The 14,129-nt window shown below is 42.1% G+C and overlaps 2 protein-coding genes across 7 annotated transcripts in view; one reads left to right on the forward strand and one right to left on the reverse strand.

Annotated features, from left to right (window-relative positions):
• TBCK (TBC1 domain containing kinase) overlaps positions 1-9,055 on the reverse strand; it is a 194,228-nt gene extending 185,173 nt beyond the window's left edge. For 3 of the 5 annotated variants that reach the window (XM_067568245.1, XM_067568246.1, XM_067568244.1), the window contains exons 1-2: positions 8,738-8,938; positions 5,010-5,162 (exon numbers count right to left, since the gene is read on the reverse strand). The gene's annotated coding sequence lies outside the window, so the exon portion shown is untranslated. Of the gene's footprint in view, positions 1-5,009; positions 5,163-8,737; positions 8,939-8,965 lie in introns of those variants that run through there. The other 2 variants (XM_067568243.1, XM_067568242.1) reach the window with 2 other exon arrangements.
• A 43-nt stretch (positions 9,056-9,098) lies between these two features.
• The window catches only part of AIMP1 (aminoacyl tRNA synthetase complex interacting multifunctional protein 1), a 71,498-nt gene continuing 66,467 nt past the window's right edge, over positions 9,099-14,129 (forward strand). The window contains exon 1 of one of the 2 annotated variants that reach the window (XM_067568247.1): positions 9,099-9,117. Coding sequence is in view for 1 of the 2 variants with exons in the window: in XM_067568249.1 (XP_067424350.1) it covers positions 9,290-9,291 (2 nt within the window). In the remaining variant the exon portion in view is untranslated. Of the gene's footprint in view, positions 9,118-9,202; positions 9,292-14,129 lie in introns of those variants that run through there. The other variant, XM_067568249.1, reaches the window with a different exon arrangement.

Consider the following 14,129-nt stretch of genomic DNA (forward strand, 5'->3'; position numbering starts at 1 on the left):
CTTTGTACTTTGGGTTGAGAATACTGGCAAGAAAATGAGTTGCAGTAAGTGCTTGATCCATCTGCTTCTTTACTGCCTGCAATTTAACTTGGGTATTTCTTCAGTGTCTCTTGAAGTTCTTTTCTAGTTTCAACAGCATCAGCAATACAGCAGCAATTTTTCTGCAGTTTGTCCAAGGCTATGGTAATACGTTTCAGTATATTCAGCATATCTTTACATTACTCTTTAGTCCAATGTTGACTACTTTGTTTATGATCAAAGAATCATAGAAGATTAGGGATGGAAGAGATCTCAGGAGGTCATCTAGTCCAACCCCCTGCTCAAAGCAGGATCAACCCCAACTAAAAACCTCTAAGGGTAGAGGTTCCACCATCTCCCTAGGAAGCCCATTCCAGTGCTTCACCGTCCTCCTAGTGAAAAAGTTTTTCCTAATATTCAACCTAGATCTCTCTTAAGACCATTGCTCCTAGTTCTGTCATCTACTACCACTGAGAACAGCCTAGTTCCATCCTCCCTGGAAACCCCTTTCAGGTAGTTAAAGGCTGCTATCAAATTCCCCCTCATTCTGCAGACTAAACAAACCTAGCTCCCTTAGTCTCTCCTCATAAGTCATGGGCTCCAGCTCCCTAATCATTTTTGTTGCCCTTCACTGGACTCTCTCCAATTTGTCCACACCCTTCCTGTATGGGGGAGGCCCAAAACTGGACACAATACTCCAAATGTGGCCTCACCAGTGCCAAATAGAGGGGAATAATCACTTCACTCGATCTGCTGGCAATGCTTCTCTTAATGCAGCCCAATATGCCGTTAGCCTTCTTGGCAACAAGGGCACACTATTGACTCATATCCAGCTTCTTGTCCACTATAATCCCCAGGTCCTTTTCTGCAGAACTGCTGCCTAAAACCAGTTGGTCCTCAGTCTGTAGTAGTGCATGTGATTCTTTCATCCTACGTGCAGGACTCTGCACTTGTCCTTGTTGAACTTCACCAGATTTCTTTTGGAATAATCCTCCAACTTGTCTAGGTCACTCTGTATTCTATTCCTACTTCCCGTGTATCTACCACTCCCCACATCTTAGTGTCTTCTGCAAACTTGCTGAGTGTAATCCACCCCATCCTCCAGATCATTAATGAAGATGTTGCACAAAACTGGCCCCAGGACTGAACCATGGGGTACTCTACTTGTTACCGGCTGCCAACTAGACCGACATCGAGCCATTGATTGCTGCCCGATGAGATAAACAGCTTTCAATTGACCTTATAGTCCATTCATCCAACCCATACTTCTGTCAAGATATATCACATCCACCACTTTTCCCACATCCACAAAGCCAGTCATCTCATCATAGAAGGCAATCAGGTTGGTCAGGCATGACTTGCCCTTGGTGAATCCATGCTGACTGTTCCCGATCAACTTCCTCTACTTCAAGTGCTTCAAAATGGACTCCTTAAGGACCTGCTCCATGATTTTTCTGGGGACTGAGGTGAGGCTGACTGGTTGTAGTTCCCCAACTTCTCCTCCTTCCTTTTTTTTTGAAAATGTGCACTATTATTTACCATTTTCCAATCATCTGGGACCTCCCCCGATCGTCACGAGTTTTCAAAGATAATGGCCAATGGCTCTGCAATCACATCAGCCAACTCCCTCAGCACCCTCAGATGCATTTCACCCAGACCCATGGACTTGTGCATATCCAGTCTTTCTAAATAGTCCTGAACCTGTTCTTTCACCACTGAAGGCTGTTCACCTCCTCCCCATACTGTGCTGCCCAGTGCAGTAGTCTGGGACGTGACCTTGTCTGTGAAGGCAGAGGCAAAAAAAGCATTGAGTACTTCAGCTTTTTCCACATCATCCATCACTAGGTTGCCTTACCCATTCAGGAAAGGGCCCACACTTTCCCTGACCACCTTGTTGCTAACATACTTGTAGAAACCCTTCTTATCTTTCACGTCCCTTGCTAACTGCAACTCCAATAGTGTTTTAGCCTTCCTGACTTCACTCCTGCATACTCGAGCAGTATTTTTATACTCTCCCTAGTATCTGTCCAAGTTTCCACTTCTTGTAAGCTTCCTTTTTGTGCTGAAGCTCATGGAGGATTTCTCTGTTAAGCCAATCTGGTCGTCTGCCATATTTGCTATTCTTTCTGCACATCAGAATGATTTGTTCCTGAGCCCTCATTAAGGTTTCTTTAAAATACAGCCAGCTCTTCTGGTCTCCTTTCCATTTATAGTTCCAACTATTTTGTCACAATTTTCTGCACAAATTGTCATCTGAATAGGCCAGTTCTTAATAAATAGGTCAAAGCAGTCAGCCACTGAATTCCATCATACATCTTGAGGAAGAATTAATTTGGATCCTCCCATTCTCTTCTGTGAAGCCGAATCAAAGTGGCTGTTGCAGAAGTATTTTGTGATTTCAGCAACATTTTCCTTCATTCCTGGCATTGTACTTAAGTCTTTGGCTAAAAGATGCATCTAATGAGCACTGCACCCAAAGGTTATAAGTGTCAGGTTCACTTAATTCTTTTTTTTCTAGATTTCCTCTCATCTTTGCTACATTTGTAGCATTATCTGAGACAAAATTACACACTTGACATTTGAATTTTAGTTAATGGTTTTAAGTGTTCTTCTATATGGGCATTTCCTGATATATCAATTGTTTCTGTAAGACAAACAATCCAATCTTCTGTTGTCACACAAGCACCTTCTACTGGGTCAATATGTACATTGCTACATCAATCAAGACTCAGATTAACAAATTTCTCATCAATGTTTTTTGCACACTATTCAATTTCCTTCTCATACACTATATTCAGCAACTTTTTAGCAATGTCTGAGTACCCGGGTTGTAATGACTGAACCATGTCACTGAACTGTTTGTTCTGAACATGACAAAAGGAAGAATCTGTTGCATAAATGAACTGAGCAATCTTTTCATCTACGGAGTCTGCTGGAATTTGCTGGTCCTGATTATGGTAAGTGGCTTTACTGGATGATTTTTACCAGGAAAAGTCCCCAGATGATGGGGTGGGGGAGGGAGACGGGGGAGCTGCAATAAACCTTCCAGATCATTGAAGAACAGCAATTATAACCTCTTAAGAGTAGAAATGACCATGTAGATCCTCAAAGAGAGGACAGAATAAAGAGTCTCTAATTTTTTCCATATATGTGAGACCAAGAGGAAAAAGACAGAAAAAGAGTGACTGCAACATGGTTCACATTCTAACTTCATGTCTGATGTACATATTTCCCATGTGCCAGTCAGGATTCTCCATCATCCCAAGAGTGGCATGATACAACACTTCTAGTAAAATAAAATCATTTAGAAAGCACTAACAAAGCTGAACTTTAGTTAGTTTTTTTCCTTTCTGGCTTAACATTGCCCTGTAGCATTTCACTAAAGTCATTCTCTCACTGAGAAAATTATCCAAGAAAAATAAAGCATGTAATGCTAAAAAAATATATAATGCTTGTCAGGAGTAGCTCTTTACCGAAGGAATGCCATCTTGTTCATAACATGGACTTCTCAGTCTTACTTTGTTAATCACACTCCCCCCCCCCCTTTTTTTTTTCTTTTTTAGTAAACTCAAACACCCACAATGTAGAAATCACTGACTACAATATAAATATACAATAAATATATGGGTTGTATATTTAATGTTTAGGTAATGTGTGCTGTATTTATGCTAATGCTGCCTAACTTTACACATTTAAATTTGATGTTTGACAAACGAAATTGAACTTCTAGCTAAAGTGTCTGATTTGACTTTTATACGTATTTTGAAAATCCTGATTTGCAACTAAGAAAATTAGATGAGATGTGAACATTTTGGTTTAAATTTTAAACAAGGCTGTTGTACACTGCAAATATAAACTATAAACATGGCACAGAATTAAACATTTTCTCTGCCACAAATGAATGAGTTAAAAATACTAACTTCAGAAATAATCAAATACATATTCTGTGCCATTATTTGGTTGCTATCTTAAGATAATAAATAAGAAACAGCATAGACTAAGGTTTTTATAGTAATTTTTTATTCTATTACTCGACAAGTTTTTTTTTTTTTAAAAGATACCAAAAAAAAAAAAAAAAAAAAGTATTTATTTAGTTAAGTGTACATTTTTTTACCCTGATCCTACAGAGGTAGACACTAGCACCTCACTGACTTCAAAGGGGCTCTGTGCGAGTGCAACTGCCTGTATGGAGTAAGTCACAAAGTTTTAATTGTATGTCTTCTACAAATTAAGGCCCTCATCCTGAAAACATTTACACACACTAATGGGGACTAGTTTGATGCTTACAAGCACATGCGTAAGTGCTTGCAGGACTGGAGACTTAACATAGAAACCACCCCCTTTACCTCATAGCCACACATGCTTGTTTGGGTTTGACTGCACAAAAAACGTTTTTTCTATAGAGAAACATAACAATTCTGTAGGTTATAAAAACCAATTATGATGAGCAAAGCTTCAATTTTTCCCCCCCAATACAGCTAGACATTTCCCCCACACACTTTTTAAAATTTCTACTTACGTTACCAAGAACAGTTAAGAGAAATTCAGTTCTGAAACCTTATGGACATGAATAAAACTTTAAATAAATAACCAAGGGAAAAAAAGGAAGACAGCTATATTTATTAGTACCTTGGCATTTTCAAAATTGCAAAAAACAAAGTAGTTGCTTCCAGGTACGATATGCTAAGTATCTGAGGTAGAAAAGAGGCCCATAGGCTAATATATCTGCTAAAAAGGTCTTGTACGGAAATTTTAGTCTCAGAAGTGAATCATGCTACATCCCATGCCTAGAACATATCCCAATCCCATTATATTCATTCAAATAAATCTTAAAATCCCACTTCCCTTACAAGACCCACAAACACTAACCAACATCAGTGCAATCCTAGCACAACCCTAATATTTTTAAGAAGTTCACATGTGAAGTGAACACCATCTTATAGGTCTCACTGTACGTTTTTCTTTTAGGGCCAAATCTTGCAAATACTTACTACCATGAGTAGTCCCATTTAGTGCGTATTACAGCTGGTGATAAACGTTTGCAGGATCAAGCCTTAGGCTGGAAAACCCACCAGTGCACAGACCATGGATGTATCAGACTTCTTCAGCAAATGTAGTAGGTATTAGAACCTGAATGTCCACATCTAGTTATAGGAAGAGGAAATATAAACGTAAGTTTCTAAATTTTGTAAATGTAGGTAATTTGTTTCTTGTTTAAAGCAGGCAGTTTTCCAGAATTTAAATAGGCCTAAAAATTCCTGCCTTTAAAGTAATGATAAAAAAGTTAGTTAAGGAACTATTCTAGAAGCAACTGAACAATGTGTCTGATGTAGCTGACTGTTTTAAACAAATCAAATCTTAATAGAAATTGTTCCATGAGCCATTCTCTATTCCATTCACAATTCTGTAACATTCCCATTCCAGCTACAGCAATTGCTAATTTAGAAAAAGGAAGATAAGGGAAAGAGCATTTTTAGCTGTCTTTATTAAAAAGTAGAAGCTGGAAGAAGAAAGAAAAACCAGAGCATGTGATCAAACACCTATCCATGACTACCAGCAAGTGCTCCACAGTGGTCAGTTTGGGAAGCACTCATTTAAAATAAATATTCATAATAAAAATATGCAAAAATGGTTAACAAGCTGGACAAAACTCAGTTTCAATAACTTACTAAAAGTATGAGAGATACAGAAGAGTCTCTTTGGACAGAAAAAGCATTGGGAATTGGGCTTTGGTGGTTAAATGCATCATATGAACACAAATTACTACCTTGACATATTTTTCCCCTCTTGTAAACAAGTTAGATATATTTAAATGGAATTGTACAGTGTAAACTTTAATGGAAACAATACTGCTTCATTAAACCACTCTCATCAAAAGTTTCAGAAATCTGAATGTAAACAGTGTGAGAACTTCTCACGGTAAAAATTTTCCTTGAGAATGAAAATGTGATAGCAGTCAGTCAATTATGCTCAAATACAGTTGCTTCCTCTTTTAAATGTTCCCTGGCTATTCAGATCTTCTCTGAAATTAGAAGCAATCCTTCTACAAGTAAAAAAGTAGCTACCCAACTTAGCTGAGGAACCAACTATAGCCACCTACAGATTTTAGATAGATTTTAAAAAAGAAAAAAATAAGTGGAATCACTTTTACAAAAATATACTGAATGTGTCAAATTTATTGTACAATGAGAGTAATAGATTTATTGTATCATTATGTAGCAGACATAAACCTTATGTCTTGCACTTAAGTATGGTAGTCCACTTTGTTTATTTCACATTTCAGTTACATTAATTCTGCAATAAATAAGATAACTGCTTGTAATGTTCAAGAATTCCTCTTGATTTTACTTCCAATTCTGTTATTCCAGGTTTTGTGCATTAGATTTTGCAAAAATAAATGTTGACAAATCTCAGGTGTGGTTTGTTACACATTTATTAAAGAAAAGAATTCTGTAAAAAGACTGTGGATTTGGTGAATACTTGAGGACAATCCAACAGGTAGGTTTTAGCTCAGACTGAAAAAGAAGAGTTGAGGAAGAGGTTTATTTGTATCATACAGAATTGCTAAACAGGTACATGTCTCCCACCCCTTCACATCCCATAGTGCCCATTATTTTCACTGTAGAGCAACACAACGTGTAAAATAATGAGAGCAAGGTACTATCAGAGATGATGTAGACCCCATCACTCCCCAGTCTTTCTTACGGAGAGGAGGAAGAGAAATAGGAAAAAGATTAATCAGAAGTTGTATGTTTGCTGTATGTACATGTTAGCCTCTCTCTTTCTATTAACAAAATCTAGGCACAGGAGAAAGTGAGATAGTTAAAGATTCTTCTTCTAGAACATTTAAAACTAGAATAGATTTACCAGAAGATTAAAAGGTTTTTTGGTTTTTAAATCAACATTCTCATATTTCAGACCATACTTTTAGCTCAAGATCCTCTTGTGGACACTTATGCTCCAAATTTCTTAGTTTCAACTATGGCGTTTAGTTAAAAGAAAAGTAATATTTTGACAGTATTAAGAAAAAAACCATAATAATTTTATTTTAATATATTGAATGCTGCTGCTTGATCACTTCCTTCAGATCTGTATGCATGATATTTTTTTCTTCTCTCCCATGTTCAGGGCTCATTACAGGCATTCTGCTAATTGCAGCAAGGCATACTGCTTTGTTATCTCCAGGTTACTTTGCAGTTAAAAGGTCAGTCCTGTGGTATATTTGCTACCCCTTTAATTTAGGCATCTTTCACAAATATTCAGAGAATAAAGGACATGAAGCACCTTCACCAGGTGAAGATTTATTTTAATTACTTTGTTGAAGCTGGAAAGCTTGCAAGTCTCAGACTGGGTGAGGACCTGATAACAATTACCAGTTACCCACTAGCCAGCAGCGGATAGGAAATTTGAGAGTAGGCCCAGCAGCAAGAGCCAAAGGCAACACACTGTGAAAAGGCAGTCACATGCCAAGAGAATGGTCAATGGCAATCCTGTTTTCCCTAGACCCTGATTGGGGGCTTTATCTTTCTTTAGGTAACAGTTGGGTGATAAATATTATGCTTCTCTCCTCATTGGAAGAAAGAAGCTCTTTCTGCCCCTTCATCCTTCCTGGCAGTTAGGGATCCACCACTCTGCTACTCCCCAAACTCTCCTCTACTCCAGCTGTCATTTTGGGGTCATCCTCACCTTTAAATAGCTGTACTCTGTTCTTGCTCACAGATTACCCATGCAACAGCGTTAATTGACCTGAATCTTGTCAGTCTCACTTTGCTTCCCAGAGTTTTGAAAAGCAGAAAGGAAAGTGACAGGAAGTCATGTGAATTTACTTTGCACCTACTTGGCAAAGCTACCAAAACTAAGATTCTCTGCAGACTCAGGAAAGCAGCTCAGTATGAGCTTCAACTACTTACGTGAAATGAGTATACCTTCCTCATCATAATGACTTGAAACTTCTTTTTGTTAGTTCTGCAAAAATTAATGCATAGGCCTCCACACTCACCGGACAGTTTCCACTCACCTCTAACAAGTGAATTTCTCAGTCCTTGAAGCAACTAGCAAGAAGTTTGAAGACTGATAAATTTACAACTTTGGGGCCATATAGAAGTGCTTTAAAGGCATCAGTCTGAGAAGCTCTGCAAGACCATGTTCTGAAGTGTCCCTAGCCTCTGTCTGCCAGAAGCTGGGGACTGGCAATGGGGATGGATCACTTGACGATTACCTGTTCCATTCATTCCCTCTGAAGAACCTGGCATTGGTCACTGTCAGAAGACAGGACACTGGGCTAGATGGACCATTGGTCTGACCAGTATGGCCATTCTTATTCTAACAGTAATATCCTGCAAGGAAGAATTCTGCACTGACCCCCAGCAACAGGAGGGCAAAGGATAGGCTACATTTGACCCTATAAGTCTTCTACTTCTCCAACCTTCCATAATTTTATATATAATTTAACTGGGGAAAGAGGAAGTGGGGAAAGAGATCAGAAGGTGGGCAGCTTTTGATGAAGCGCTTTGGAACAGGGTGCATAAGAGGCATGAGGGCGTTGCTGCAAGGACCCCCCCAGAGGTACAGCGTCCGGGGCACAGCAGGGCAATGGCTGCGAGGACCACTCCCCTCCCCCCCGCGGGTACGGCCGGCGCGCGGGGAGCAGGAGAGCCCGGTGAGGTAGCAGCGAATCCCTGCACCGCAGCTGGGCGGGACCGGGCACAGGCTTGGGTACCTGCACCAGCTGGACGTGAGGCACGAGCCGCCTGCAGGGTCCCTCGCGCCGCCGTTGCTATTCCTCCAGCACCGCTGCCTTTGAAAAACTTCCGCCACCTTGCCGAAACCGCCGCTGCCGCTGCCGCCCGCCTCCGGAAGGCGAGCGCCCTCCCCCACCCGCTGTGCGCGAACAGGTGCCGCGCGCTGCCGCAGACCAGGAGTCAGAGACACCCCTCCCCCCCCTTACCTCATCACGAAGCGCCGCAGACAGGTAAAGGACCCTGATTTCTGTTGCCGGGAACGAGGGAGACCTAGGTGGTGCCTGGCAACCATGAAGATTTGTAACGTGAGGGTCTTCCCGTGTGAATTCCGAGTAGAAACGCGGGCTCTCTGCAGCGGGTATGTCACTTTTTTAGCTGGCTTATTAGGGGAGCTGAGGTTGCACCATGCCTTTCAACGGCAGGCGTTCTTGGGGCAGCCATAAGAGAAGGGTCCTTTCTCTCGTGCCTCCCTCCGGACGCTGCGGCGGAGGTGGTGAGTGCTCGGGTCCGGGTCCGCCTTCCCCCGGTTCATGTGAGTTTCTCTCGGGTCGCGTTCTCTGATCCGCGCGGGGACGGACGGACCTCTATTTTTTCCCCTCACCCTCGCGCGCGGGGCCGCGAGCTGGGCTCAGCCCCGCCCCGCGCCCCTGGATCGCGCACCTCCCCCCCGCGGCCCGATCATGGGAGACCCTCCGGAGCTGGGTCCGAGGGAGAAGCAGTTTCGCGAGCGGACGGGCCAGGCTCCGCCCTCGGAGTTGATTGCACCATGGACACCGCCGGGCCAGCCCTGCGCGCTGCGATGGGCTCTGTAGGCCGCCGCCTCGGCTGCCAGTGCTTTGCTTCCCCGCGGCCTGCCCTTTGAGCTGGCCCGTCCCACTAACGGACCCTAACGGCGGCAGCAGGCGCGTGCTGCGGGCACGGCTGCCTGCAGAGCTCGGCGCTCGCGGAGCAAGCGGCGCTTCTGTCCTGCCTCCCGCTGCGGGGCCTGGGTGCTGTCGTGCATCAAGTGCAGGCTCCGCAGCAGCTTCCCTTCCATCCGAAAACGCAGGCTCCTGGTGAAGTGTGGAAGTCGTTAGGGCAGCCCCAGTGTAGCTGTGCTGTTTGTTTCACGCTATTTAGTGTTCAGCGTGTCCTTTGTAGTAGTGCCTAGCTGCTTAATAGCAGTTATCGGGGAAGGGGAAGCTGGAGGCTTTGACGCTTTTAGCAGCAGGGGCTGTGTGGAACTTTGTAGATAAACACGTTAGCTGCTTGTGGATAGTTAAATGCTCCCGTTTATGTTATTGAACTTCACGTTTCAGGGCTAGCAATCCATCCATCCATAAGCTTTCGTGGGTTGCACCCCACTTCCTCAGATGCAGTTGGTAGAAATAATATAGCAAATACAGGCAACATATATATGGTAGGCAACATATACATATCTAAAGGCATAAACAACAATGGGGTAGGTGGCCTTTGGATATGTGTATGTTGCCTACCATATATATGTTGCCTGTATTTGCTATATTATTTCTACCAACTGCATCTGAGGAAGTGGGGTGCAACCACGAAAGCTTATGCCTACTGAAATTAAATTTGTTAGTCTTTAAAGTGCTACAGGACTCTTGTTTTTACTTAGAATGCAGACACAGAACAGATCTCCTGACTGCAGAGGCATAATTTTGCATACAAACTTTTGACTACAAGTATGTTTTTATACACTTGCAGTCTTTTGCTCAAGTTAATGGAAATATGAATGAATGAAATAAAGTAACAGCTCATTCAGTAGACACAATTGAAAAGATTTAAAATATGAATACATACACACCTTAAATATTAGAGAATGCTGTGGGTTGTGTAAATGATATAGGAATATGATTTACTGGGAGTTAGGTGTTAAAGTTCTATTCCCAGCTGTGTCAGTGGCTTACTTTAGGCAAGTCAGTTAGTACATTTGTGCCTCGATTTCTCCCATTTGTAAAATACTTACTTTGCAGTAGTGTTGTTGGATTCATTCCATGTCCCATGCAGTTTACTCTGTGTGATTCTTTCAGTGAAGATCATTAAAACCAAGTTCTCTCTGTCCTTCATGAATGATCAAATGTCATAAATGCTTTTAATAAAACTTTGAATAATCCCCAGTGCCTTTGCTCAGAAATGATTTTGTTATGCACTCTTGGTGTTCTCCACCTGTTGGCTGCTTTCTTTAATTGAGAGAATAGTTGCAATTGTGGGTTAATATATATGTGGATGTAAGACACGGTGTAAGTGTAAAATTATCTTTAATTGGCAATTATATCATGCTTCTCATGTTTGGAGAGCTTTATGAACCATGGGAGAGTTTTTATAAACAATGTTCCTGTTCGGGAAGTTACTAAGTGTCTGATATCGGCAAACTACCTGTTTTATAATACTTAGTAAGAGACAACAGAATGACAACTGCCTTGCTGTGGCCTGCCAAGATCACCCTTTCCCTCCACCTCCAACATGATCTTGTTAGAATTTCATTTCACTGTCCTGCAAATTGCAGACATGACCCTGATCATGGCAAATAATCAGATTATCTGTTTTATTGTTCTTTGTTCCTGCTTCTTGTCATTTTGGCACAGCTCAGTTTACAGATTTTTCATTATGCTATGGGGAGGTTGGAAAGTGTGAAGAAAGAATTACTGGAGCCTCCATTGTGAATCCTAGCTTCACAGGGGATGCAACTTGCATATAATCAGCCAACCATTAGTCAGTAAAGCATGGTGTGGCTAACCTTTCTTCTGCTATTAAATCCAGTGTCTCCAGAGAACTGTCCAATCTTAATTCATGAAATGATTATTTTTCATATCTATGGTAGCTATTCTATCCATCCCCACCAAGGACATAAGTACTTCCCATTACTTATTTCCATACAGAAATACAGTACTTAAAAATGTCATATGCTCTATTGGTTGTGGGTAATGGCAAGATTTTGTTTTAAAAATGGGAGGGAGGATATTTTTAAGTTGAAATATGATAAGGTTATGCAGCCATTTTAAAGTGATTTAAAAATACACTTTTGAATTTGGTAGCAAATATTAGGTGGAATATTATATAATTCCAGTGAAGGGAGTGGTAGCATAAAGTGTTCCAGTTATGAAACAGTGAGTAGAGCTGCATGTTTAATTCAACAGTGCATATCGATGTAATTCAGAAAATTTGTAATGAAAATCTTAGAGCAAATCAACAGAGATACAGTTGTCTCCTTTTTTTCTTACTACCGTTACTTCACTGGGAGTTATTTGTTTCTTTTGAGAGAATAACAGGGCTCCATGGTTCTTGAATTGTCTTGGGCATCAGGCATTGATATGTGGTGTTATAGGATAAATGTTCCTATGATAGGAAACCACATACTAGCCAATATTTCATAAAATCAAAGATGTTAGACATGGCAAATATCTTTTGGGCTAATTCCCTATTATGCATTTATTAATGCCTTCTGTAAAAGCTATTTTTAGAAAGGCATACAATTTTCATTCCTAATGCTAAGTCCAGGAGATAAGTTTAGAGGGACAGCGCAGAAATAAAATATTATGCTTTTTAAGGAAGGGGAAAAAATGTCTGGCATATATGAAAATAGCAAGAGAAGCAACTGGAAATACTGGGGTCTTTTCTGACATTTCTGTAGTTGCTTATATCATAGTTTCTCAACCTGTGGTATGCATACCCCTTGGGGTACGTGAGACACAGGCAGGTATGTGGTGAAAAACCCAGTGAAGGGAGGCGGGCAACAGCTGCTGCCTTCTGGGTCCCACCTCAGAGCTTGGAGGTAGATGGCATCTGTCCCAGTCCTGGGAAGCTGGGCAGCAGCCACCGGCTTTTTGGGACACTGGGTAGCAGCTGCTGGTTTGGGCAGCAGCCGCTGGCTTTTTTGGGAAGCCGGGCAGCCTGGTCCCAGATCCCAGGTGGGAGCTCGGTGGCAGTCTTCTGCACTCTGCGAGCTGCGCTTGCACCTGAGTGGCTGCCACCCGCACCCTGACTCCGAGGCGAGGGACAGCCTCCCATGCCCTGGCTTGAAGATAGGCAGCAGCTGCCTGCCCACATCCTCGGGTCCCAGCCTGCATGGAAGCCTCCTCTACCCCTGCATGGAGCAGGTGGCAGTCGCCCACCTCTCAGGCTGGCAGCCAGGTGGCAGCTCCCCTCCCCTGCTCAAAGCCCCAGTGCCCAGAAAGCCAGGCAGAGAGCTCAGCGGCTTGCCCAGTCCTGAAGCCCGGCTTTACCAGCAGGCTTACTTGTCAGTTTCATGGCTCTAGTTGAGCCGTGAAATTAACAGCTACGACAGCCCCAGATTTTACCAGTATAAAAATGTTAAGAGAAACCCACACAGTGTGATTTGCCCCAAGGCCGCACCCATTTAGGGGCAGCCATGGGAAGTGCTGCGATCCACTCTGGTGGGCCGCTAGTGCCTGCTCAGACCTCACAAGTTCCAACCTGTTTGAGGAGAACACCACGTGACCCTGCCATCAGGCCATAGTGATTGGCTGGTGTTGACCTTTGTTCCTATATGGAGGAAGGGGAGGAGGAAGGAGAGGAGAAACAGCAGGGGATTTTGTGATCTGCCACAGCCACCCAGCATTGCAGAACTCAGAAGTCTCCAGCTTTAAGAGAAATACAGCGGTAAAGGGGAAAACAATTGTATTTATCAGAGTGGAAAACTGAGTGTTGGGCTACTTACTAAAATTTTCAGAAACGTGGGGGTACTTGCTACTTAAAAGGTTGAGAAACACTGGCTTATATTCTTTATTTCAAGATTTAGTGTTATAGATAATAAAATTTGTGTGAGTTGGAGATAAGTTTGAGCATAAAATGCACAAGAAAATTAAACTTGGAAAAATAGGAGCCATAATTGAGGTGATTGACATGATTGTAACTATAATTTAGCATCTGAACAGTGATAGTCTAAGATTTGAGACCTTTTATTAGATGAGAAATCTGTAAGATGGAAAAGGACCGACCACCCCATCAGTATCTATTCATTTTTGCAAATTAGCAGATGTTCTCCATAATAGTTTTTCCTCCAAATATCTATCTGACCTCTTAAATACATTTAATTAGTAGTTGTTACTGCTGTGTATTTTACCTGGCAGAGATTGGAGTGAATATGGCCGAGTCTGCACTACAAACTTACATCGGCATAACGACATCGCTCAAGGTATGAAAAGTCCATGCCCCTGAACAATGTAGTTATATCAACGTAACCCCGGTGCAGACAGCATTATGTCAACAGGAGAGCTTTTCCTGTCGACATAGCTCCTGCCTCCTGTGGAGGTGGATTAGCTACGTTGACAGTAGAAGCTTTCCCATTGGCATAGTATCATTTTCACTAAAGCACTACAGTGTTGCAGCTGCAGCTTTTTAAGTGTAGAC

Source organism: Emydura macquarii, unplaced genomic scaffold (genome assembly GCF_026122565.2).
Source record: "Emydura macquarii macquarii isolate MOO-44397 ecotype Brisbane River unplaced genomic scaffold, CSIRO-AGI_Emac_v2 contig_2863, whole genome shotgun sequence".
NCBI classification, from domain to species: domain Eukaryota; kingdom Metazoa; phylum Chordata; order Testudines; family Chelidae; genus Emydura; species Emydura macquarii.